Here is a 25,082-nt window from a genome sequence, read left to right as displayed (position 1 = left end):
CCCTCACCGCCGTTTACACCGCCGTCCACACCGCCTTGCACACCGCCGTTACTCACCGCCTGCCAAACCCGTGTGCACACCGTCGTTGTCAAGGGTACGCGTCATACCTCTACCGCGCGTATATAGATAGTGTTGTTTCCGCCCGTTTTCTTGTACATTAGTCTTTTCTCTTTATCTGTTTCTTAATTTATTTCTGCTGTTCTAAAAGCGTTCTCCTTTAGACCGTAAAGCCTTACATTTCTTCGGGCCCTATCCGTAATATCCGAAGAGTTGCCGAAGTTCATCCGAAACCTTGTCCAAATTCGATGAAACGACCTGCAATCGAGAGTACTGGATCAGCTCTATCTGATCCAACCACAGGTTCTCAACCCGTAACATAGTGGACATAGGTGAGGTCTTGGGATACACAGTCCGGGTCTGGTGCAACTCCTTTGACTTGTACATAGGCAGGGACTCTACTTGTCTTGCTACATTTGCCATCGCCTCCACGTATGCCTCGTAGCTATTCTCATCGAGTCGTCGGGGCACCAGATGGTGTTTAAGAGTTTCATTCAGCGGGCTGTGCAACAGGACGATTTTGGCTCGGTCGTGCCAACAGTGACCTTCCACGAGGCCTAGTTGCGTCTCGAAGTCGTCCAAGAAAGACGAGAAAGGTTGGCTGGGCCCCATCATCATGAAAACTAGAGTCTCTCCAGCCTTGAACACGGTGTCTTTGTCTCGAAACTGTTGGTGTATGTGTCGTAGAAACTGGTGCCAATCCTAGTTATGGGCATTTCCGTTGCGGAACCAATTCTGGACCCGGGCCTGTTGACTATTGGGAATGGCCATGTATATGCCTAGGCATACACTTCTTCCAGAGCCGATGGCTCCATGGTCTTCTTCAACCTTGGCTTCCAGCTGTTCATAGAACAGCTCAAACGTTTGCTTCTTGTCATCCCACTTAGGCCATGGCAGGCGATGACGCGAATCCTTGCTGTCATCATTATTGTTCTTCATCGCTAGTAGCTGCTAGATAAAAAGCAGTTGATCCGGGGTGAAGCTGTTAGCAATTGGAGGAACTTGTCTCGAAGAGCCCCCCCCAAAACCAGAGGGGTAGGAGGCAGCGCCGGACATAGGTTGGTCAGCCATTGTCGAAGGGGTGGAATAGTTGAATGGTTATCTTCTGAAGCGGAAAGGAATACCGAAGAAGGTGAGCTGGGTAAGCTGTGGGTATCTGAGCTTGATTGGATTCCAAACTTCATCCGCTTTTATGTCAAAGAGTATTCGTAGCGATGCCTCAAAAACTCCGTGAGGTTCGCAGTAAAATAAAAAAATTTAAAAAAGGAAGGGTAATGTAGGATTGTTTGAATTAAAGACCAGCTAAGGTCTCAGCACTAGGGTTGATACCCAACGGGGAGGCTGAGATCCCAGCGAGATTAGACAACAAACGGGAACAGAGTGAGTCCGTTTTGGAAACGGCTGCCTGGCGTCCTCGGTTAACATGTTGTTGCTGTGTTTCAAGGGCGACAGCCATGGAGGCTTTGGCGAACGCGGTTGCGTCACGGTGCTTGGCGAGCCAGTTGTGGCCGGCAGTGGCGGGGGAAACGGTGGAGCCTGGTTCGTGGTCGGTAGTCAAGTCGAGGGGGTCAATGTTGTAACCGTGGGTAAAGAAAAACGGGGAAAGGCCAGTGGCAATAGCAGTACGGTTGTTCAGGGCGACCTGGGCTTGGGGAAGAAGTGCAGCCCAGTCGTCTTGCAGGAAGGCAGTGAAGGCACGAAGGTAGGTCTCGATCTCCTGGTTAGAGCGCTCTTGGGCGCCGTCGGTCTCGGGGTGGAACGCAGTGGACAGGCGACGGGTGATGGAGAGCTGACGGCAGACTTCTGTCCAGAATAAACCGGTGAACTGGGGACCTCGGTCGGACGTGATGGCGCGGGGTAGACCATGGTGGGCAAAGACGTGGGTGATGAAGGCCCTGGCTACGTCAGGGGCAGTGTAGGATTGCATCGGTATCAAGATTTTACTCTTTGATAGCCGATCGGTGACTCCAAAGATATTAGTACAGCCTTCAGATTCGGGGAGGCCGACGATGAAATCTATGGCTAGTTCTTGCCAGGCACGGTCTGGAACAGGCAGGGGCTTCAGGAGGCCACGCTTCTGGTCGCGCCAAATCTTGCTTTTACCAAAGTGTCGCAATTACCAACGAAGCGGCGGACATTGTCAGAGAGGTCAGGCCATGCATAGGAACGGCTGGCTAGATCACGAGTTGCTGATCCTCCAGGGTGGCCGGTAAGCGTAGAGTCGTAGACATACTGAATGATACGGGTGCGGAGGGGCTCATAGTACGGGATCCACAGGCGGTCACGCCAGAGGAGACGGGTGGCGGAGTCGAGGGTACAGCCCAGCGGCGTTGGCGTTCGGACATGATTCTTTGCTTCTGGAAGTACAAGAGGTTCTGGTGGTCGGTGTGTACTTCGAACGGGATGCCGGCGAGGTAGGAGCGCCAGGCGCGGAGGCAGGAGTGGATAGCCAACATTTCCTTGTCGTGGATAGGATAGTCGACTTCCGCCGGGCTGAGCTTCCGCGAGAAATAAGCGGCTGGACGCCAAAGAGAATCAGTACCTTGTTGCCTAAGGGAACCTCCCAGGGCCCAACCGGAAGCATCGGCTTCAACGATGGTGGGGAGGTCAGGGTCGAAGGTGGCAAGGAGCGGGGCAGAGACAAGGGCCTTCTTCAAAGCTTCAAACGAACGGAGTTGTTCGTCTTCCCACTTGAAGGGTTGGTCCTTCTTGGTTAACCGGGTCAGTGGTGCGGCGATGGTGGAGTATTCAGGGACAAAACATCGGTAGAAGTTGGCAAACCCAAGAAAGCTACGAACTCCACGGACAGACGTGGGAGCTTCCCATTCCTGGATGGCTTTGACTTTGTCAGGGTCTGCACGGATGCCGGAGCCGGGTTCAACAATGAAGCCGAGGTACTTGATGGACGGGGACTCAAATTCACTTTTATCCCAGTCAAGCTGTAGGCCAGCATCTCCGAGAGCGCGGATGATCTGACGGACAAGGTCACGGTGGTGTTCGCGGGAGTCAGAGCTGTAAATCACTACATCATCGAGGTAAGCGGAGCAGGATATTCCAAGCCAGCGGGAGAGAACATGGTTGATGAAACGTTGGAACGCAGCAGGAGCAACAGTGAGGCCGAAAGGGGTGACCAGCCATTCATACGCGCTGAGGTGGGTGCGGAAGGCCGTGTAGGCTTCACTGCCTTCTTTAAGACGGAGGCGATGGAAAGCAGAGATGACGTCAACTTTGGAAACGTACTTGGCAGCAGCAATATCACGGAGGGTGTCGTTGATCAGTGGTAACGGGTAACCATCCTTCTCCGTGACGCTGTTCAGGGCACGGTAGTCTACGCAAAAACGAAGGCCACCACCAGGTTTCTTCACGAAGATGACAGGAGCACCTCCCTCAGCACTACTGGCTCGGATAAAGCCAGCGTCGAGCAAGTCGTAGAGAGTTTTCCGGAGCAGCAGCAGTTCTTCTCGGCTCATTGAGTACAGAGGGCACGAGGGCGGGGACAAGCCTGGTTTAAGGCGGATCTCTGTATCAATTCCAGGGCGGTTCGGGGGAAGCTCAGAAGCTTTCTTCCTATCGAAGGCGTCGATAACGGGAAGAGGCCACTCGGGACAGTTAGCACGGGGGTCGGTGTAGATCTTGGCTTTGAGAGCTTTCTCAATGTCATGGAGCGTGGCGGAGAAAATGCGGACATTGGGAGAGCGTCGGGCTCTCAAGTGGAAGGCACGGATGGCGCGGGCGGAGACGGGAAGAACGTTGGGATCAGCAGTGGTCGTGGTGAGGCGGAGAGGCATGGGTAGGCGGATAAATACTTCGTTTTGCGCGGGGCGAAGGGAAGCATCATGTTTGGCAATCCATCCTTGGCCGAAAATAAGGTCTTCAGTCTGGCCAGGGACGATGTAGGCATAGAGTTTCTCGCTCAATCCTCTGAGACCAAGGTCAAAAACGGCAACTTGGAATTATGAATAGGGCCCGAAAATCAGTCGGATTCCAGACAGCCAACACCTCGAGACAATGATAGCTTCTGGGGGTGGACAGTCGGGCCTGCGTGAGAAGACGCCCATAAGAAGAGGATATAATTCTCTAAGACGTATGCTAGACTTAAGATGAAGAGGCAACACTCAACTAGTTGTATCTTAAAGCAACAAAAGGAGGTAATAAACAATCATAGGAACACTGAAGTAGCGGAGACGACAGAATGCGTTGATCAGCTCCAGCGTATCGAGTTACCCAATAGCGATGATCTATGACCTATAGTGTGTATACCTGCCACACCCGATTGGTCAAACCGGAGTGACACTCAGGGTTACACAGACCACCAAGCGGTATAACCGCATCATCATACGTCCTTGGAACATTAGCGTTGAAACTAGAAGCGGGGTAAGATGCCAGGCATAGCCCTACGTATAGACAAGTAGCCGAAATGGCTATTCATGACAAGCAGATGCAAAAATATTCTGATGAGAACAAAAAGGCCAGCTACCTCAACTGGTTAAAACCCTCAGTTAAAATACTCCTCGGAGCTCGGGGGGCCATGGCTGGCGTTAAGGGCTGGGGCGTAGGGGGTTATGACCTTTACCAAGTAGAGACGGTGTCAGTACTGGTCTAGTTCAAGACCAAGGCACTCCAAGCTGCAGTAGATCACTGAGTAGTGACATCGAACTAGGCTAGGCCCAGCTCCATTAATATTTCCTCGACTCCAACATGGTACAGTAATTGGCGAACTCCTTCAAGGAGCCCTGCGGCGCAGCACCTCGGTTTATGGCGATCTTGCGCTTCATGTGTGGTTTTAGGCCATGTTCGAACAGTGGAATCATGTAGTCGGTGTTGGTCCAGCCTAGCCTGTTAGCCAGAGCGCAAAATTCCGCATAATAACTAGCACAGGATCTAGTCTGGGTAAGCTCAAAGATTTGACTGGCGGCAACTTGTTCCCAGCCAGGGTTGCTAAATGCCTGAGATATGGTCGTCATGAGCTCCGCATACGTATCAACGCGGTCAAAAAATCTGTCCGTGTCGAGATAGTTAAATGCCCAATCTAGGGCTAAGTCTCCCAGATGCGTGAAGACAGCAATGATTTTCTTTTGTTCTGTGTTGTAGGTTCTTGGGGCACGTTCAAGCAACTCAGAGATTGGGCCTCAAAAATATAGAACTTTTCAGGGTCACCCATGAAAACATCGACAGTGACATGCTCGTCAAATTTCCAACGGGTTCCGGCTTGGAAGGCCGCCCAAACCAGAACCTGGCCTGCGGGGCTGGCACCTTCAGGCATAGTTGGCTGGGGAGCGGACAGACCTTCGTTAAAGGCTTTAGTCAACTCGATCTTGGCTGCCATGGGAAGCGAATTGGGGAGCCGACTCATTCGCCATACATGGGGGGACGGATTCTGAAGAAGAACTTGATATCCCTCCCAGAAGTCATAGTCGATGGAAGCACACATAACGTTGACTCTGGCGAATAGTTGGTGGCGGAAAAAGGCGCAAAGGCGATAGAGCAAGAGGTATTGTCGATTCCTAGTTGGGTTCTCAGATTAACCCTGTATAACTTCCTCGGCTAGTCGAGCAAAATGGAACGAAACGAAAGGCAGAGTTTGGTCTAAACAATAACTAACTAGTTATCGAAACAAAGATACTAAGTCAGCACGATAAATAAAAGAAACAAAGACGCTGGATTAGTTTGACGAATAGGGGTAACCTACGATGCAACGTACAGTGGTGCGAAAAAAGTAGTCGGGGACACGAAGTCAGCCTGGAGAATGATATATCAGAGAGGTCGAGCCGGTTGAAGAGAAAGCGAAACGTCTTGTCAAGTCGAAATGAATTGTGTCCGATGCATCCAATTTATGCATCTTCTTCGTCGCTCGTTCTTCTGTATCGAACTTGTCGAGCACCTCGTGTATAGTGTCACAGGGAAGGATTGGGGTGTGCGGGGTGGTGATTTTGTCACCAGGTAGCCATCGTACAATTTGTTCGACGGTGTGCAGTGCAACATGAAACTCTGACGTGAAATGTCCGTTTTTGGTGCAAGCGTCTATCGATGACGCTGACACTTGAGTTTTTGCTGCACGTGGTGGCCTCGACGTTTCTGTATATTCATAGTTGCGGCTTGTTTTTCCCACTGTTTCGTCCCTTTGTGTGGAGAACCAAGTTCAAGGGGCTCACAGCCTAGGTGAAGACAAGAAGTAACAGGATGAGTTTGCAGAGCTAACAATGCAAAAGGTGAGGTATGATGTAGATACAACGTGACGAACATACGGCTCGGATCATAATACTCGAAGCCCATTCCACGGCACTTTGTTTGCGACAAACACAGTCCCGTAGACCGTGAGGACCAAGGCGGCTGGCGTGTCCTGGGAAATCCAAGTGATCTCTCCTCCATGCCCTCAGAACAAATAGCCATGTAGGTATAGTCAGACATTATAGTCTGGTTGATTCCATGATTTGTAGGCTCAATCCAGCGGCGCTTGCCTCGTTCGTCGTGGTTAGGTATGTCATTACTAGAGTATTTCCATCACCAGAGAGACGGCCTACGCCTACTCCGGTGAGTTCTACCCTGGATTGTGGACTCAAAGATTTCAACAAGGTCTTCTCTTTGTAGTCGGAGCCCAACACTTAAGGATCCCCAACTCTTTCAATTGTTCAACCCCGAGTATGGATAGAGTTCATGTAGCCTCAAGCCCAACAAAAAACAGAGTGGTAGACAACTTTGATAGTCTAAAAGATTCATGGAAGAATATCAGTACAGACGGAAAGAAAAGACCTGTGGCATGAGCTTATAAGAAAATCAGATTTGGAAGGGCTAACTCAAAGGCTTGTCGAGCTCGAAACCACCGCTGAGGACAAGGGGATGAAGATCTGGTCTCATTCACCAAATCGTGCCCTGATTCGTGGGCATACCCACCAGGTGGGTGTCTGCACACCTCGACGCACGAGACAGCTGCTGTGGTGCCGTTGGCGATCTGAAAGTAGTGACCACGGCTGCAGCTATGTTTCCTTTTCTGGCAACCCCAAGAGATGTTGGGTCAAGTCGTGGATGATGGCCTCAAGTAGAGACAGCAGCCACCCGTCTGCAACTCACAGAACATAGTAATGCCCTCAGCTCAATATAATCAATGTAGCACTAGCTAGTCGCGTCGCGTATAGACTCGCCAATGCCCGAAAACGAGACCGGAGCTTTCCAACTCGTGATTCATCCTGGCCAGTTGAAGGTCCATTGCACGGTTCATTATTGCGGTGTAAGATTGGAGGTGAGCCATGCGTATTCAAATAGATGATCGGTTGGGCGATATCATGGCGCGTTGGATTCGATAGCTTGTGGAAGTCGGAGATGGCATCACGTCATTGTTGAGGGAATTTCCTGCGGGAGTAGCGCCAAAGCCCACTGATATCGGAACCAACTAAAGGATATCAATCACTTGGTTTCCGTCAATGTCGAGGAGATGCGCTGTTGCTGTCAAATTATGGCTGGGCCATTTGTTGGTGAAGCCGGGATGTTTGATTACGTGTTCTGGCTGTAAAGATGAAGTCAGTGCAAAGAGAGGCGATGTATTTTTTATTTGCATAATAACCGTTACATGCATTTTAGAAGCATATATGCATGTATCGAAGGTTCGGCACCGGGGCTCGCACTGAATAAACATCGGGTATCCATTCTGAGATGAGGCCCTGAGACGTGAGAACCATCTCAGATTGTCAGATATCAAGCGATTCAAAGACGGTGTCAGCTTTAAGTAATATTGCCAGGATATATCGATAGAATTGCGAAAGCGACAGACCCAACACGGAGCCGGTATTTGATAGTTAGAATGCTGTTCAAGAAAAAAAAGGGAGCACACCCGATACCTCGTGGCCATAAATACATCATAATAGGACTAACTGGTTATGTCTGTATACACAGGAGTTTAGGTGTAAAGGCTGTCGAACGTCCGCGCAATGGCGGCCTTGTCATACTTGACATGTTTCCCTTTGCCCTTGTCAATCTCATGATACCGATCCCAAAAGCGGTTGTACAAAGGCTCGAGCATTTGCTGCACAGCCTTTGCAAACATCTGCCTGACCTGAGGGTCCATGTTACACGCACGATGTCGCGCAACCATCTCATCAAAACTAGTGTTGAATGCCGCGAACTTGGACTTGATGTTGTCCTTGTCCTTTGTTGACAGGCCCTTTACGGCAGATGCCGAGTCAGACGGCCCGGACGTAGGTCGAGCAGACCTGTTTGTGTGTATGACGTCGAACAGGTGCATGGAAATATCCTTGCATGACTCGATATAGAGACTAACAGCCCGCTTCCTCCATTGCTCGAGCGAGGCCACTCTGGCTCCTAACAATGGCTTGAGATCCGACTCCTGCACACCTCTGTCGATGGTGATGACGCAGTTGGCCAAAAACACGCCCTGTGTCGCTTTGCCCTTGATGGCTACGCGAGACTTTTGTCCCAGGTTTGTCAACAAGATCTCAATCGTGTCCATGCAGTAGTTGGCGAGAATTTCTCTGCCGTCGGCTCCGATATCAAAGGTTGCAAGGCTTGGCGTAGGCGTTTTGACAGACTGCTTCCAACCACCATCTCCAAGAGATACCATGATGCTTGAAAGCGGATTGATGAAGTCGAGCATGGTTTGTAGCCGTTGGACAATTTCAGGAACAAGGGGTATCAATGCACCATCAGCCGGGAGGGTTTGTAGGTTGGCTATGTTGCGCTTCATGTGCTCCAAAAGTTCGGCTATGGAGCTCTTTGCTGTTTCTCTGACAGGCTTCAAGGCTGAAGCCAAAGACGACTTGATGACATCTCCAGTTCTCTCCTCCAGTTTCGTGGTGAGCATTGCCATGATACCAGTGATTTCGTATGATAGAAAGCAGTCAAATGGCAGGTGCATCTTTATGTGAGTGTTGAGATCGCGGATCGTTCTGGCGAGATCTGCCAGTGCAGGCTGGCACACGGCTTGGAACAGGGACCCCCAGTCCTCACGGGGAAATAGATTGCAGATGTTGTCATATTCTGCCAAAAGCATCCCCTCCATTGCTTTCGCATAGGACCCAATGGCATTGGTTCCAGCTCGATAGACTGTTTCTGGATTTTGTTTCTTTGCCGTATTGACGCTTGCCATTGCCAAGTTTGACAAGCTCGAAGTCAGATAAGGGCCCCTCGTGTCGACATAGATGCGGCCAACAGAGGCGTCGTGGGGGGCAGTTGGCGCATTCGATTGTTTTCTTTGAGTGGCCATGTAATCTGTAATAAGGCCTAGGCGAGCCATGCTCTCCTGCGGGAGGAGGGGAAATGGCCTTGATTTTGTAATATTCTGCAAAGGCTCGATAGCAGACGGTGTGTCGATTTGAAGCAGCTTCTGGAAGTACGACTCAAGCATATTGTTTCCAAAGTTCACAAGCCGCAACAGATCTGACATTGCCTGCTGATTGGCGCGCATGTTGGAAGTTTGCATATCAGAAGCAGACTGCGCAAGCCGCTTGATCGAGGCCAGATACTGCGACAGACCAACCTTTTCGGGTCCAGATCGAATCAGAGCTTCTTCGTCATTTTTGCTATCGACCGATTGGCGGAGCCTTCCGATGGCAAAAATCATGCCGTCGACGTCTTGGGAGGTAGATTAGCAAGGCCGGCATGCTTCTAGGAGGGCGCATGTTGTGTGCAACTAACTAGCATCAAGAACCTGGAGCTTGCGAGTTTCTCCGCTAAGAGGGCCGGCAACATCCCGCACACTCTTGCCTGTGGCTTCCAAGCGACTCAAGGAAGCCTGGATCTTCTTCGTGAGCTGGGCTGTCTTTTCGAGGCGGGAGTTGAGGACGTCGACTTCGGCACGGGCTTCCTCGTCGGCGACATTGCGCCCGCCGCTAAGCCCCACAGCCATTAAATCAAGGGAGCGTAGAAAAAAGAGGTGCTGAGACCAGATATCGAGAATTAGTAGGGCAGCCCGACGTGTGCAAATGGAGGAGATTGATGAGGGCCTAAGGAGAACGCTAAGAAAAGCAACGGTGTTGTTCATGGACAACAATGACGTTGAATGGGTTAAGCCCCCCCTCTTGGTGTTCCCCTTTTGACCTAGCTTGAGACATAACCCTAAGAGTCAGTCTCCCCCGTACACCAAATGTAACTAACCTGGATATAACTCTAAACCGTATGGGTGCCACTTAATGCGCGACGCGTTGAGACAACGAGATCGCCAAGTTGTGTTGTCATGGTACCCCTCTCTGACTGCTTTTTTTTCCCCTTCGAGTTTGTCGCAGTTCCCCTCACTCCCCCACCAGGCTCATTTAGCCGCCATTGCTATCAACCTTGAACCCACCAGCACCACAATCGCCAAATCTCTGGGTACTACCGCCTCGATTCGGGCCACTGTGTCATCTTCCGTCTTCTGTCGACATTCCCGCCAGCCTGCGAGCGACCACCTGCAAACATGGACTCTTATATGCTACAGGATGAGGCGGTTCGCGATCGCATCCGACAGGCCGAGGAGTTCTTGGATCCCGGTACATGCCACTACTGCCCCCGCCCGTCGTGGTGTCACCTGGTCTGCGCTGTATATGCTAATTGTTGTAATCTCAAGATATGAGCAGCAAGAACAAGTCTTCGGCCAGCTATAGCTACAGAGGAGAGATTGGTCTCATGCTACAGAAGAACCAACGTCGCTTGGTAGTTAGCATAGACAAACTCCGCGACCACAACCCAAAACTTGCCGACGGCGTCCTTGAACAGCCTTTCGACTACACACTGGCTTTCAACCATGCGCTCAAAGCGATCGTCAAATCGATCAATGGCCTCTCCAATGAAGACGAAACAGAATATTACTGCGCTTGGAGCGGTAGCTTTGGTCTCTATGCATGTAATCCTCGCACTATTTCCTCCCGTCATCTCAACCGCATGATATCTATGGAGGGAATTGTGACCAGATGCTCATTGATCCGCCCCAAGGTTGTCAAGAGTGTGCATTACAGCGAAGAGAAGAAAGTCTTTCTTTTCCGTGAATACCAGGACCAAACAATGACCAACGGCCCCACGACTTCCAGCGTTTACCCCCGAGAGGACGCAGAAGGAAACCCGCTCATGACAGAATATGGCTACTCGGTTTACCGGGATCACCAGACTATTTCGATCCAAGAAATGCCAGAGAGAGCACCTGCTGGGCAGCTGCCTCGCAGCATTGACGTGATCCTGGATGACGATTTGGTTGACAAAGTGAAGCCGGGCGATAGAATCCAACTAGTCGGTATCTACCGCACCCTGGGAAACCGAAACGCCAACCATAGCAGTGCCCTTTTCAAGACGCTTGTTCTAGCCAACAACATTGTTCTCTTGTCGTCCAAGTCTATCGGCGGTGCTGCGACGTCCGCCATTACCGACAACGATATTCGCGAAATCAACAAGCTTTCCAAGCGGTCGAACCTATTGGAACTGCTGTCTCAGTCCCTCGCACCAAGCATTTACGGCCACGATTACATCAAAAAAGCCATTCTACTCATGCTCCTGGGTGGTGTAGAAAAGAACCTGGAAAACGGTACACATCTCAGAGGAGACATTAACGTATTGATGGTTGGTGACCCGTCGACTGCCAAATCACAGATTCTTCGCTTCGTCCTCAACACTGCTCCTCTTGCTATCGCCACAACCGGTCGTGGATCTTCTGGTGTTGGTTTGACCGCTGCCGTAACATCAGATAAAGAAACAGGTGAAAGACGCCTTGAAGCAGGTGCCATGGTTATGGCTGACCGCGGTGTTGTGTGTATCGATGAGTTTGATAAAATGTCTGACATCGATCGTGTGGCCATCCATGAAGTAATGGAACAACAGACTGTTACTATTGCTAAAGCTGGAATCCACACTTCTTTGAACGCCCGCTGCAGTGTGGTTGCAGCCGCCAATCCCATCTTTGGCCAATACGACACCCATAAAGATCCCCACAAGAACATTGCACTCCCAGACTCCCTGTTGTCACGTTTTGATTTGTTGTTTGTTGTCACAGATGACATTGAGGACACGCGAGACCGCCGAGTTTCTGAACACGTTTTGCGTATGCATCGATACCGAGCTCCGGGTATGGAGGAGGGTGCTCCTGTTCGTGAGGTTGGCTCTCAGTCTCTTGGCGTTGGCGTCGAGAAGGAAGCAAACACCAATGCCCGTACCGAAATCTACGAAAAGTACGACCCAATGCTCCATACCGGTGTGCGAACTCGCAGAAATAACCAGAAACCTGAAGTCGTGAGCATCCCATTCATGAAGAAGTACATCCAGTACGCTAAAGCACGAAAACCCGCACTTACGCCTGAGGCCTCGACAATTATTGGCGACATCTATGTTGGCCTGAGAAATGACGAAATGGAAGGCAACCAGCGCCGCACCAGTCCCCTGACTGTGCGAACACTGGAAACCCTGATTCGTTTGTCCACAGCTCATGCCAAGGCGCGTCTCTCGGCACAGGTTGAAGAGCAAGACGCCTTGGCTGCTGAGGCTATTCTACGCTTTGCTCTATTCAAAGAAGTCTTGGACGATGTACCGAAAAAGAGGCGGCGTACCAACATGCCTGTCCTGGAATCATCCAGCGACGAGGATTCTGATGGCGATGGAAATGGCCTCCCTTCACAGGCTTCTAGAGCTTCAAGAGGTTCAACAGCAGCAACTACACGACACACCAGACTAGCCGCACGTGCTGCCGGTGATGTCCCTGGCACCAGCTCTACTCTTGCTTCTCAAAGTCAGCCGCCGACACTATCTACCTTCAACCCCGGCGTCAGCCTCCCAGACACCGATGCTGCTTCTCAAGCTTCTTTTGCTTCATCGATACCTCTTTCGCAGCTCCAGTCACAATCGCAATCACAGCCACTCTCAGGCGCCCAGTCACAGGCAGCCGAAGAGCTTGCTAGCTCCACTGTGTCCCTCGCGATTTCACAGGCTGAGATATCGCAGGAGCGGATGGAAACATTCCGTAAATTCATGGGTCGTCTGCTTATGGGTCCTCTCTTCAGCTCCGACGATACGGCAAAGGTGACGGACATTGTTGCCTCAGTGAACCAGATGCTGAAGCCCAGCGAGGGTGGACACTTTGATCAAGCCGAGGCCACTTTGGCGCTGGAGAAGCTCGATGCTCTTGGTCTCATCATGTAAGTTGGCCCCTAAACTAAGATGTTTTCTCGGTCTTTCTACTTCCCCCCACGTGCAAGGAAACAAGTACTAACAGGCTACACAGGTTCATGAAGAATGAGGGCGAGGTCATTAAGATGTAAGGTGGGATTTTTCATAGTTGACTAGCACATGGATAAATCTTCACAAGTTATCACTTAGTTAGTTGACTGCCTTCTAATGAGGAAATAATGGCCTGGGGGTTGCTTGTAACTCTAACTATCTGCATGACTGGATTATTTTTGCCGAGTGTTTTTGAGAGAAGTGTGTGTAAGTAATAATAGACTGATGAGTCCAGTGAGACTCATCTCTACAATATGACGCGAGTTTTAAACTCCAACAGACGATCCTGCACATCGACCCCATTCCACGTTTCCCCCCCATTTCCATCTCCAACAAGTGTGGGTACTCCAACTTGCTCAATGGAAAAACTGGCAGCCACGCTTCCCCATATTGCAGCTTCTTCCACATGGCGGCCCCTGGCCAGGGCAACTGCCAGGCCACCTAGAAAGCAGTTGCCTCCGCCGGTCGGATCGACGGCCCGGGACGGATCGGTGTGGAAGGCGGGAATCCAGCGCGACAAGCCGGCATCGACTTCGATTTCGTCGCGGACAATGCAGCCGTCGTCGCCGGGCGTCAGATGCTCAAAGAGGGCAAACATGTCGGTGTCTGGCCGGAGCATGCTGCCAAGGGTATGGTCTGTTTTCTGACGCACGGGCTTGGGGTTAGGCTTGGGGTTGGGCTTCTGGCTGGTGCTGCCGCCCTTGCGACCGCCATTGCGGGCAATGTAGCAGCCCTTGTGGCCGGCGCGGACCACGAGCGAAAAGGACTGGAGCGGCATGCTGGCGAGCAGCTGTTCGCAGTTGTGCTCGACGGCATCCTGTGAGATGTTGCCGTCTTCGTCGAGCCCGGTCTCGCCCATGAACCCGGCGAGCTCGGCATGGTTGGGGCTGCAGATGTCGACGTATGGCAGAGTGCGCGTGCACTCGAGAAGATTCTCGGGCGTGCAGAGATCGGGAACCGGTTCCCATATGAAGAGCGGCTTGGTGTCGGCCTCGCTGGACGACGTCTGTATCTCCTTGCGCAGGGCTTTGATTTCGGAAACCAGCTCGCGACACCGCGCCGGAGAGCACACCATGTGGAACGACTTGGACCGCAGCATAGCGGGCGTCAAGTCCTGGCCAGTCAGGCGCTTTTTGGGGGTTGTGTAGCGGAATACCCGCGCCTCGGCGTCTCCATATCCATTCCATCCTCTGGTTGTGAGACGAGTGTCGTCTCTGCGAAACAGCGCACTACTCTCCCACGACTGGACCAGCTCGACCAGCGGCGGCGGGAAGTCAGAACCCTGGTCGACAATCCAGCCCACCGACTGGGAGTCTGGCGGCGGAGACATGATGCGGGCTCCCAGAGCTGCAAAGGTGCCTGCGCCCCCGAGAGCATCTTTGACCGGCGGCCTGGGGGGCGGGAACTCTATTTCATCTAGCGCGGGAGCGTGGGTTAGTTCAAGCAAAGCCGTGATAACTATGGTGCCGGGTGGGGAGACGTGTGGTCTGAGGTGGGCGGCGTACGTACCAATGATGAACATGCCCAGCGTGACAAAGTCCATCTGCGGGCCGTCTCCCGTCTGTTCGTGTGGAGCGGGAGCTGCGGGCTGCGCCATGACCACGAGTTCCTCCGCAGCAACGGCTTCGTCTCGGGCGCAGCCACCGCTGTCCTGGCGTATCTCTGCACTGTCCATGATTCCCGGGTCTTGGTCTTTGGAAGAGCGCAGACTGCTATCGCTATCGGCTTAAACACACAGAAGAGATGGCCCTTGGAGACTTGTTTAGTGGCTGTCGTCACGGGCTTCAAACAACAATGGCCACATAAACCAAGTCGAGCCGAGCACGTCGTCGCAGCCAGCATCCCATCGCCATCCTACACACAGACAGACTTTTGGGCTCTTGCGGCCAGCTGAAACACGAAATGAGTTGACAAGTATTTGGTGGTGCTGGAGGCAGCTTCAGGCTGTTTGGGCCGCTGGAGCAGAACTAAACGCTGGATGGGGGCGCGTCCCTGGGCGCCCGAGCCCCTGAGCAGGCCTGGAGCCTGTCGGGCTTCAGTGCTGTAAAACGTCTGGGCGCGCTCAGGCGGACGATCCACAGAAGTATGTGTGCATGTACAAATGTACAAGAGTAGCCCCGCCACCGTAGGGTTGGCCGGCTCTCTTACTAGGGTTTCTTGTAACTAATAGCTGGCTTCGTCGTCCTGTGCCGACAGCACCCAAGCTCCCTCTCTCGCCGTCAACCCAACCCCCTAGCTTTGTTTCCCCCACACTACCGGTCGAACCCGCTCGTACCTGGCCTGGCTGGCCCCATTCCATCGACCAACTGAACAGTGTTCTCCACAACTACAAAACTACTGCTGCGTTCTCTTGCGCGCCACTCACGCTCTACCCGCTCAACCTCGCTCCCCCGCGCACATTTCCCGCCGCCATCGCCAACTGTTCTTCTCCCCAAAGACGCCCCGTCCCGCCTGTTTCTGCTGTTGCCCGTCATGGCCACCTCGAGTCCCATGCATAACCTGACCACGCTCATAAAGCGGTATGTGGAACATGTTTGAAGTCTCCGTCTGCCCTCGCCCTTGATTGCCGATGCTGATCTTCAATGTCTGTCTAGCCTCGAGGCTGCTACTATGCGCCTGGAAGACATTGCCGAAGCCACCATCGCCCTGTCGCCTGGTGCCCCCGAAGCCGACGCCCTGTCTCCCTCAGCCGCCGCTTCGGCCGGAACTTCCGCCACTCCCCGCGCCTCCACGGCTCTGCCCACGGCTACACCCGCACCCGCAGCCGCAGCTTCGGCGCCGGCGCCAGCCCCACCCACCAAGGCCCCTGCCGAGCCTCTGCCGGACACCATTGTCAAGTTTGACAACTTTCTCAAGACCAGTCTGGCCAACTACGTTGAGCTAAGCAACAAGCTGGGCGGCCTTGTCGCTGAACAGGCCTCCAAGGTCCAGGAGGGCTTCCAGGAGGAGCGCAACTTCTTGCTGCTCACCACCAAGGCCAAGAAGCCCGATATTCACGGCTCTGAAATGGCCTTGTACCAGGACCTCATCAAGCCCATCAACGATGCGCTGATGGCTGTCATCAACTACAAGGACAGCAACCGTGGATCTCCCATGTTCTCCCAGCTTAGCACTGTCAGCGAGGGCATCATGCTTCTTGCCTGGGTCACTGTCGAGAATCGGCCGTGGAAGCATGTTGAGGAGTCTCTAGGGCCCTCGCAATTCTTCGGTAACCGCGTGTTAAAGGAGTTTAGAGAAAAGTAAGACCTGCCCATGTAATCCGGCTTTGCCATGTTTGCTTCCTGCTACTAACCTCCACCAGGGACCCTCAACAGGTTGAATGGGTCAACTCCTTTTACCAGGTGTTCCGCGACCTTATTGAATATACAAAGGAGCACTTCCCTCACGGTATCATGTGGAACCCCAAGGGCAAGCCTGCAGCCGAAGTTGCAGCCGAACTCGCCACCCAGTCTGCACCCGCTGTGCCTGCGGCTCCCGCCCCACCCGCAGGCGGCGCCCCGCCGCCGCCCCCTCCCGGCCCCCCTCCGGTCCTAAACATCAACGCTGAAGCCCCAGCTGACCAGTCATCGGGCGGGGGCTTTGGCGCGGTATTCTCGGAGCTCAACCGTGGTGAGGACGTCACCAAGGGCCTGAAAAAGGTCGAAAAGTCGCAAATGACGCACAAGAATCCGGCGCTGAGAACAAGCTCCGTGGTCTCAGAAGGCAGCTCTCGCGGCAAGAGCCCGGCGCCGGGAAAGAAGCCCAAGCCCGAGAGCATGCGCATGAAGAAGCCTCCGCGCAAGGAACTCGAGGGCAACAAATGGACGATTGTAAGTTGTATCTCAGCCGAGGCTCTCGGCATGTCAATGGATAGTATCGTGTTCTAACCCGCCTGCCTTGTTTCTTTCTTTCCAGGAAAACTTTGAAAAGGAACAACAGCCCATCACCATCGAGACGACAATCTCACAGTCTATTCTCATCAGCAAATGCAACCACACCACTATCATCGTCAAGGGCAAGGGCAACACCATCACAGTCGAATCCACGAACCGCCTCAGTCTTGTCGTCGACGACCTCATTTCCACCGTCGATGTCGTCAAGTCGGGCAACTTTGCCCTGCAGGTCATGGGCACCGTGCCGACCGTACTGCTGGACCAGGTCGACGGCTCGGAAATCTACTTTAGCAAGGAGAGTAGCGACACCCGCGTCTTCACCAGCAAGTCGGTCGGCGTCGGCATCAACGTCATTGGCGACGACGACGAGTACAAGGAGCTGCCTCTGCCGGCCCAGATCTGCAGCTACTACGACAAGGAAAAGGATGTCCTCGTCAACGAGATTGTCAAGCACGACGGCTGAGAGATGCTTGGTGCTGCGGTTTGCGTTGCTGTGGCTTAGTTGTGGTGTTGCGAGTACAGAGCAGCGGGGTAGGGGGGTTTTCTTTTGTTTTTTTTGGGGTGTTATATAGCCAGCTTAATGAGCATATTTTTCTTGGATGGTCTTTGGAACACAAGGTGGCACGGTGTCTCTATTTGTTCTACATAGTTTGCGGTCTTGTGATATGGGCAAAAGGAAATAGAAAAGGCAAGGACATGATTGCTGTATAAAAGAGGAATGCGAGATATCGGAGAACATGAATCTACGTAAGAGTTACAATACCAATCAGCCCCATCTTAAAGTTTCGCCTTGGGGGGCGCAATTGTGGGCAAGAGGAGGTCGCGCATCTCCTCGGCGGCCTCATTCAAGTAGTGGCTCATTCTGGCGCAGCCAAGCTTCTTGGAAACAATATTGAAGTTGAGGCTGGCGAGTATAAAAGCGTTAGCATTCATTCATTGATTCACGTCGTGTTGTGGGATACTGACCTGTTCTCGTTGATCATGTAGGCAATGCCAAAGCCCTGGTCAATGACCTGGCTCCACCCGTAGCCATTGAAGAACTCGGAGCTGAGCTGCGAGGTGGACAGGTACCATGAGCACGAGTATGCGTTTGCGGGATCCTTGTAGATGGCAGGCAGCTCTGCGCCAGGCTCGAGAAGCAGCTTGAGGCCAAGCAGATGGCGATCGACGCCTTTGCCGTCCGAGGCAGCACCAATGTACTCAAGGTGAGACTTGATGGCGTCGTAGAAGAGCTTTGTCTTGTCCTCGCTGCTGACGTCCGAGTCGCCCATGGCCTTGCACCAGGCACTCGAGGCCTCGGAGACGGTGCGGCAGGTCTCGGTACGGCCGAGCTGGAAGCGGCGAGTGGCGGCAGATTCGTAGGTGGGACGGTTCTGGCCGTACATTTTGAAGTATGCCAGCTGGATAATCATCTGCACGTAGGCGTCGGGCGAGCACTTGAATTTCTTGATGAGGCCCTTGCCGTAGCCCTGGTACGCCTGGACGGCAAGTTCGTGCTTGCCAATGACGTCCTTGAAGTCAGCGACGGCGCGGTCAATCTCTGACTGGACGGCGCTGTTGACGACAAACTTGATGGGGGCGGGCTCGGGTAGATTGGAGCGCACACTGGGGTTTGAGAAGTCGAGCTTGTTGTTGAAGATCATGTCGTTTAGGTAGTCGTTAAGGCGGTGCGTAGGGGTGCCATCCATCATGGAGTGCTCGCCCATGAATCCCGAGGTTCCATTGTCGTTGACAATGAACTGGAGAGGCTTGTCATACCAGCGGTTGGCACCGTCGCCGTGCCAGTATTGGCGCGCGCGCTCCTCCAGAGTCACGGGAGCAGCATCGTCCAGGCACACTGTGAACGAGGCCGACTCGATTGCTTCTAGAGAGGCAGCATTGCTAGCATCAGCATCGAGCAGAACCTTTCGTGCGTCGGCCCACACATCACGGTTCTCTGACGTCAGAGCACCGACGGGAGAGACTGGCTCTGTGGCGGCTTTGTAGATGTGGGCAAACTGCTTCTCCAGCTCGGCCGTGGACAGCTGCTGGCCGTCAACTTCGTGGAGCACCTTGAAGAATTGGTTTTTCCGGATCACAAGAATGTGCTTGTTTTCGGCAGCAGGGAATTTGACGGGGTGGTCGGCGGGTTTCGCAGCGACACGGCTGGCATTAAACATCCACTGGTAGGTGTCCATGCAGATGGGAAGCTTCTTCATGTACTCGGGCTCTAGAGTGCCCCCGTCCACCATCTTCTTGAACTCGAGCACGGCAGTGGAAATGGCGGCGGCGCGCTTGGCCGGGTCTCTCCGGCGGCGGTCGTCGCGATGCGAGTAAAAGTAGCTGACGTACGGACATACGGGGTCGCGGTAGGACAGGTATGCGAGGTCGTTCCACCACTCGTACAGCCAATTCTTGACACTGGGGTCGTTGCGCTTGGCCACCAGCTTCTCCTGCAGCTTCTCGCCCACACCGCCCGGCTTGACAAAGTCGGCGACGGCTGCCTTGCTCTTCTCGAACTCGGCGGGTGTGAGGAGCGGCTTGAGCGACTGGACGTAGCGCGCGGCGGTATCTGATAGCGCGGGGACCGGGAGACGGGGGAGCGAGTCCTGGAAGCGCAGCATGGGGCCCTTGGACTTGTCTTCCACGTAGCCGGCGGGCAGGCCAGAGGCACTGGAGTTTGCGCGTGTGGCAGCGGGGGCCATTCTTGCGACAGCGGAGGATAGGGTCTAGACAGAGGAGGCAGCGGGCGGTTAGATGGGAGCGCAGAGAAGAAGCAGAGCAGAGCAGCGGCGGCAAACCTTTGTGAGAAATCGAGACGGAGAAGGGGTGCTTGTTTGCAGCGCAGAAACTCGCAGAGCGGCCAACATGGTGGTGGCAGGAAAAAGAAGAAGAGAAAAAAATGGAGGGATAAATGGAGACGGCAAATGGACGGGCAGCTCGGACTGGGTGAGGCTGGGATAAAGAGGCTAAAGCCCGGATAGAAGAGCGGATTGGAGGGCGCTATCAAAGCGATAACTAAGGGATTGGATTCCAGCCAATATCCGGCAGCTGAGAATGTGCTTCCGAAGCAGGCGCGCTGGTGTTTATAATGGGCCGAGGATGATGCGCGGAAATGGCAGGTGCGGGCGGCAGAGGCAGCTGCCCCAGGAAGCAGGAAGCAACTCCATGCGACCGAGGGCAATTGCCACCCAGACAGCCAAGAGACAAAATCGGGGCTATCCGCCCAGATCCTTCCTGATTCTGCAACTGCATCCTGCTTCCCCATGCGGTTCTCCATTCTATTCTCCATGTCCCCATGTGCCCTTTGTTCTCAAAAACACCCTCTTTTTCTTCGCCTCGTGTGTGACTCGTGCCTCACGACTGCGTGGCCCAAGTCTCAGAACAAAGCCAAAAGTCTCGCACACTCACACGTTCCCCCCGGCGCACATCACACTCAGCGCCGCCTGCGAAGAAAGCCTGCGACGTTTGCTTTCACATGTCCAAGACCCCTGGCTCCTCCTGGTGGCGCCCTACCCCACTTTGGGTTAGCTCTAAAATCACGTGAATATAGCTGGCGGCCATCTGTCAGGCCTTTGCGGCTTGTTGCCGAGCCTCGGCAGCGAGACACAAAACACACACACACACACACACACACACCACGTAAATTCACGTCGCCAGGCACCAAACAAGTCGGGAACTGAATTGTCTAGGGCTCAACAGCAGTACATTGCTACTCCAGAAGAGAGAAAAAAAGAAAAAAAACAGAACCAAGTAAACATGTACACGCCGCCGGATAACCAAATCCGCTCTCTCCTCCTCTCCCAGCTCAAAACAAAAAGACCCGTATGATGTAGATCCCTATGGTTTAGTTGGCTGTAAGCCAAATCCGATCCACCACATTACACCTCGACAGCTTTGCCATCTGCAGGCGGCGCAAGACTGGCGCCGCCTGAGCCAAACGTGTACTGCTCGCCCTGGCCAACCGCTTCCATGGCCATGCGCATGCCGGCCTCGCCGCCGACCGACGCAGCTTGGTCCAGGCCTTGTTGGACCTCGCGGACGCGGTGCTTGAAGGCCAGGCGATCCGCCAGAAGCTGCTGGCGACCGCGCTCCAGCTCCTGCTTCTCCGACTGGAGAACAGTCTCCATCTCGCCAAAGTACTTGAGCTTGAGCTCAAGCTTCTGCAGAGTCACGTTGGCGGCAGCAGACACCAGGCGCATGATTTCCCGCTCCTCGTATGAAGCCAAGCCGGCACCACGAGCGCCCATGGCGGCGAGGGCCACTGAGCTTCCAGCTTGAGAGGCGCCATCGACGTCCATCGAGCCGCTCTTGTCGTTGGAAGCATCGGTTTCCTTGGACTCTGTCTCGCCATTGTCGCCTGATAGTTTGCTGCGCAGAGCCTTCTTCAGTTGGTCGGCTGACTTGTGCGCAGCAAGGGCGGTGCTGCTGGGGTCGGCAAGACCAGCCAGGAAGCCGACGACGGAGAGAACGGGATTCTCGGCCTGGTTGAACGGCAGCTGGCTTCCCTCTGGGCCAAGGAACGAAAGTCCAGTCGAGCCCGCACCGAGCATTTCCGACTCGAGGTATTTGTCCTCGATTCCGAGCTGGAGGAACTGCAAGACACACTCTTCGCGCGTGCGGGTTCCCACATGTTCGGCAATCTCGCCCCAGTCCTCGTCAAAGCGCTCCAGTCCCTCGAGCAACCGCAGGACTTCAGCGTAGCTCCAAGCTGCGTCGCGGTCGGGCACAGCGCTGTATGAGGGGTTCTCGACACGGGTGTACTGCGAGGTATCATGGTTACTTGGCAGACGGTCCTCCAGGAAGCAGCTAGGGCAGACGTTGGACCGCGTCTTGGTGTTGGCCTCGGACTGGGCGTTGTGGTAGTAAACACGGGTGCAGTCAATGCCACACTGATTGCAGTTGACCTTGGCAATGGCAACCTTGCCAGCGGCCTCGGCCACAGCGTCCGCTGAAGAGGCTTCACCGTTGGCGCCAGCACCAGGCTTGCTTAGCTTTGTGGCCTTGGCGTTCGGCTCATAAATGTTACGGCTTAGCTCGAGATTCAGATCATTCTTGGGCGCAGGCGTGGCCCCAGCCTTGGCCTCGGTATCTCTGTTGCGTTTGCCCTCCTGCACTACGGAATCCGCAGCAGGCTGCCATGGCTGCAGGCCCCTGGGAGTGTCGCAAATGATTCTAAAGTGGCCGGTAAAGGGAGGTCCGACGGGAGCAGGCCGTTGCTCGGCATCAACCTAGTGTTTCAAGCCCATGTTAGTCCCGCAGATCGGTGCGTTGGCTGCCGTAATGGGAAGTCCCAGGCGCAAGGCCAAAGCAGCACACGTACCTGGTAGTTGATCAAACCCCATTGCTCCAGAAAGGCGTGCACGCGCATAATGGCGCAAACATCGCCGGCAAGATTTCTGCGGCACGCAGTGACAGTAAGGTACTCGGCGGGGTTGAGGCGGTATGTGTTGACCATGAAATCTCTGTAGTCCTTGTAGACAGTGGGCGTCTTGCTGCGATTCCGGTTGTTGAAAAACTCGGACATGGCTTTCTTTTCAATGTCGTGGATTGCGGCCATGTCGAACCACGTGCTGTAGCTGGGGACCACCACGGCGTGCTTCTGCTCCAGGAGGTGGTTCCGGACGGCCGACTCGGTGGATTCCTTGCTCTGGGCTTCTGTTTCTTGTGCGCCCTCCTCGTCGTCTTGGTCGGCCATTGTTTGGTCTTTGTTCTGGGAGGTTTGATTGTCATCGGCAGCAGGCGCCGGCGTTTCGCTGTCAACCTTGACCGAGACGTCTGCAGTGGGGGCGTCGTTCATCTGAACATCTGCGCAAGCGGCCAAGTCCATGTCAGCAATGCAATCGAGCCAGCCACAGGCGACCTGCAGAGCGAGCGGGCAAACCGCAACTTACCGTCGTTGTCCTCAACGGACTTTTGCGCAGGAGACGCGTTGTCTCTTGGCGGCGAGTTAGCAGCACTCAGTTCTTCCATTTAGATGTCGATGAATCGCGCAGGCAGTGCGATAGATGGATGCGATTGCTGGCTGGCGCAAGGAGGGAGGCGGAGCGAGTCTCAATCAAAGCTGGAGACGGCGTGCAAGGGTGGCACTCAGACAGTCGACAATGAATGGGCCGTGAATGGTATTTTCGGGGGAGGCTTTGGTGCGAGTCGGGAATCTCGCGCGGTGCGGCGTGCGGTCTGGACGCAAATTGGCGGTGGGCAATGTTGATGGTCCCGGGAAAAGGCGCTGGTGATATTATTCCCAAGGCTGGAGTCGACCAGCCGTCGCGTTGTGGGTGGGAAGGCCGAAAAAAAAGTGGATGCATATTTTTGGCGCGAAAGCCCAGCAGAAATGCGGCTGCTGAGTCATGAGACAGGGAGGGGAGCTGTACAAAACTCGTGGTAGGGGCCTGGGGCGCTGTAACTTTAGGCACAGGGCCGAGCATTACCACGTCTTAGTTCGTCTTAGAGAGGGAAGCCCTATCCCCACAGGCCTTGACCCCCTGCGCCACTGGCTACCAGCCGCCCAAGACCGAGGCTCCAGATGCCCTTTTCGGCTGTTCCTACATCGGCCGGCTGCCCAGCCCATCCGCATGCTTTTTCCACAAACCTCGGCCTGGCCTGTCCATCACCGTCATCGATCTCGGCCTGCACCAACCAACTCCGCTGGAAACCGCGCCTCGTGCTGTTCTGCCGGACTCCCCGCTTTCTCTTGCCGACCCGGCTTGCTCTTCTGGCCCCTCCGTCTTGCCCACGCCACATCCAACATGCTTTCTTCGAGTATAAGACCCGCCGTCGCTGCGGCCGGCCGAAGCGTGCGCTTGGCCTCGTCGCTGCGTCACCAGCTCTCGACGCTTGCTATTCTCGAGCACCGTGACGGCCAGCTGAACGCCGGCTCGCTGAGTGCCGTTGCCGCCGCCCAGAAGCTCGGCGGCCCCATCCACGCCTTTGTTGCCGGCGGCAACGCCTCGGCCGTCGCCAAAGCTGCCTCCAAGCTCGACGGCGTGGAAAAAGTGATCGCTGTCGACAACAGCACCTACGACAAGGCAAGTTGAAACATCCCAGCCGGGCTGCGGCCGGGCTTGGTCCTGCTGCCACCAGACACCACATCGGCTAACTATGCGTGCTGCTGCTGCTGCTTAGGGTCTTCCCGAGAACTTCGCTCCCCTCCTCATCGACAACATCAAGAAAGGCGGCTATACCCACGTGGTGTCGGTGCACTCGGCCTTTGGCAAGAACCTTATGCCCCGGGTGGCTGCTCTCATGGACCTGCAGCAGATCTCTGACATCACCTCGGTCAAGGGCGAAAACACCTTTGTGCGCCCCATCTACGCTGGCAACGCCATTGCGACCGTGGAATCCGCCGACTCCATCAAGATCATTACCGTGCGTGGCTCCGCCTTCCCCTTTGCTGCGACCAACGGAGGCTCTGCCGCCATCGAGGCTGGCGTCGACCCCAAGGCCCAGAGCGCCACTGAGTGGGTGTCCGAGGACCTGGCCAAGTCAGACCGCCCTGACCTCGCTACCGCCAGCCGTGTCGTCTCTGGAGGCCGTGGGCTCAAGTCCAAGGAGGACTTTGACCGAGTCATGGTTCCCCTGGCCGATTCTCTGGGCGCCGCCATCGGAGCTTCAAGAGCGGCCGTCGATAGTGGCTTCGCCGACAACAGCTTGCAGGTCGGCCAGACCGGCAAGGTTGTGGCGCCCCAGCTGTACATGGCCGTTGGAATCTCGGGAGCCATCCAGCATCTTGCCGGTATGAAGGACAGCAAGGTCATCAGCGCCATCAACAAGGACGCCGATGCGCCCATCTTCCAGGTTGCTGACGTCGGTCTGGTCGGCGATCTCTTCGATGCCGTTCCCCAGCTGACGGAGAAGCTAAAGAAATAAACGGATCATGTTTGTTTGACCGAGTATGTTTGGATAGGTATTGTGTCGGTTCTGTTTCTGCCTTTTGTTTTGGAGGGTAGATATCTCATATAATGTTGGCTTTTTTTAATTGAAACAAGCTCG

At 54.3% G+C, this 25,082-nt stretch overlaps 9 protein-coding genes across 9 annotated transcripts; 3 read left to right on the top strand and 6 right to left on the bottom strand.

Moving 5' to 3' along the window:
• Nucleotides 1-1,348: 1,348 nt before the first annotated feature.
• BROUX77_007529 (uncharacterized protein) lies at nucleotides 1,349-3,845 on the bottom strand (the record flags this gene model as incomplete). The annotated part of the gene is made up of 2 exons (XM_073752634.1): nucleotides 1,349-2,100; nucleotides 2,291-3,845. The coding sequence occupies 2 exons, from the start codon at nucleotides 3,843-3,845 to the stop codon at nucleotides 1,349-1,351; spliced, it is 2,307 nt and encodes a 768-aa protein (XP_073601822.1).
• Nucleotides 3,846-5,092: 1,247 nt separating this feature from the next.
• On the bottom strand, nucleotides 5,093-5,383 carry BROUX77_007528 (uncharacterized protein; the record flags this gene model as incomplete). The annotated part of the gene is made up of 1 exon (XM_073752633.1): nucleotides 5,093-5,383. The coding sequence occupies one exon, from the start codon at nucleotides 5,381-5,383 to the stop codon at nucleotides 5,093-5,095; it is 291 nt and encodes a 96-aa protein (XP_073601821.1).
• A 2,565-nt stretch (nucleotides 5,384-7,948) lies between these two features.
• On the bottom strand, nucleotides 7,949-9,913 carry BROUX77_007527 (uncharacterized protein; the record flags this gene model as incomplete). The annotated part of the gene is made up of 2 exons (XM_073752632.1): nucleotides 7,949-9,639; nucleotides 9,703-9,913. The coding sequence occupies 2 exons, from the start codon at nucleotides 9,911-9,913 to the stop codon at nucleotides 7,949-7,951; spliced, it is 1,902 nt and encodes a 633-aa protein (XP_073601820.1).
• A 546-nt stretch (nucleotides 9,914-10,459) lies between these two features.
• Nucleotides 10,460-13,280, top strand: BROUX77_007526 (uncharacterized protein; the record flags this gene model as incomplete). The annotated part of the gene is made up of 3 exons (XM_073752631.1): nucleotides 10,460-10,532; nucleotides 10,610-13,157; nucleotides 13,244-13,280. 3 exons carry the CDS (start codon nucleotides 10,460-10,462, stop codon nucleotides 13,278-13,280), a joined length of 2,658 nt encoding a protein of 885 aa, XP_073601819.1.
• A 206-nt stretch (nucleotides 13,281-13,486) lies between these two features.
• BROUX77_007525 (uncharacterized protein) lies at nucleotides 13,487-14,914 on the bottom strand (the record flags this gene model as incomplete). The annotated part of the gene is made up of 2 exons (XM_073752629.1): nucleotides 13,487-14,655; nucleotides 14,749-14,914. 2 exons carry the CDS (start codon nucleotides 14,912-14,914, stop codon nucleotides 13,487-13,489), a joined length of 1,335 nt encoding a protein of 444 aa, XP_073601818.1.
• A 797-nt stretch (nucleotides 14,915-15,711) lies between these two features.
• On the top strand, nucleotides 15,712-17,574 carry BROUX77_007524 (uncharacterized protein; the record flags this gene model as incomplete). Its single annotated transcript, XM_073752628.1, has 4 exons — nucleotides 15,712-15,758; nucleotides 15,834-16,478; nucleotides 16,541-17,048; nucleotides 17,134-17,574. The coding sequence occupies 4 exons, from the start codon at nucleotides 15,712-15,714 to the stop codon at nucleotides 17,572-17,574; spliced, it is 1,641 nt and encodes a 546-aa protein (XP_073601817.1).
• Nucleotides 17,575-17,888: 314 nt separating this feature from the next.
• On the bottom strand, nucleotides 17,889-19,960 carry BROUX77_007523 (uncharacterized protein; the record flags this gene model as incomplete). The annotated part of the gene is made up of 3 exons (XM_073752627.1): nucleotides 17,889-18,015; nucleotides 18,078-19,819; nucleotides 19,892-19,960. The coding sequence occupies 3 exons, from the start codon at nucleotides 19,958-19,960 to the stop codon at nucleotides 17,889-17,891; spliced, it is 1,938 nt and encodes a 645-aa protein (XP_073601816.1).
• Nucleotides 19,961-20,971: 1,011 nt separating this feature from the next.
• On the bottom strand, nucleotides 20,972-23,063 carry BROUX77_007522 (uncharacterized protein; the record flags this gene model as incomplete). Its single annotated transcript, XM_073752626.1, has 3 exons — nucleotides 20,972-22,321; nucleotides 22,414-22,898; nucleotides 22,985-23,063. The coding sequence occupies 3 exons, from the start codon at nucleotides 23,061-23,063 to the stop codon at nucleotides 20,972-20,974; spliced, it is 1,914 nt and encodes a 637-aa protein (XP_073601815.1).
• A 776-nt stretch (nucleotides 23,064-23,839) lies between these two features.
• On the top strand, nucleotides 23,840-24,959 carry BROUX77_007521 (uncharacterized protein; the record flags this gene model as incomplete). Its single annotated transcript, XM_073752625.1, has 2 exons — nucleotides 23,840-24,118; nucleotides 24,216-24,959. 2 exons carry the CDS (start codon nucleotides 23,840-23,842, stop codon nucleotides 24,957-24,959), a joined length of 1,023 nt encoding a protein of 340 aa, XP_073601814.1.
• Between the last annotated feature and the right edge of the window lie 123 nt (nucleotides 24,960-25,082).

Source organism: Berkeleyomyces rouxiae (assembly GCF_048999995.1).
Source record: "Berkeleyomyces rouxiae strain 22BRR77 chromosome Unknown BrBRR77_ptg000012l, whole genome shotgun sequence".
Taxonomy (NCBI): domain Eukaryota; kingdom Fungi; phylum Ascomycota; class Sordariomycetes; order Microascales; family Ceratocystidaceae; genus Berkeleyomyces; species Berkeleyomyces rouxiae.
The sequence above is the reverse complement of the archived record's forward strand: the minus strand, read 5'-3'. Positions and strand labels throughout refer to the sequence as shown.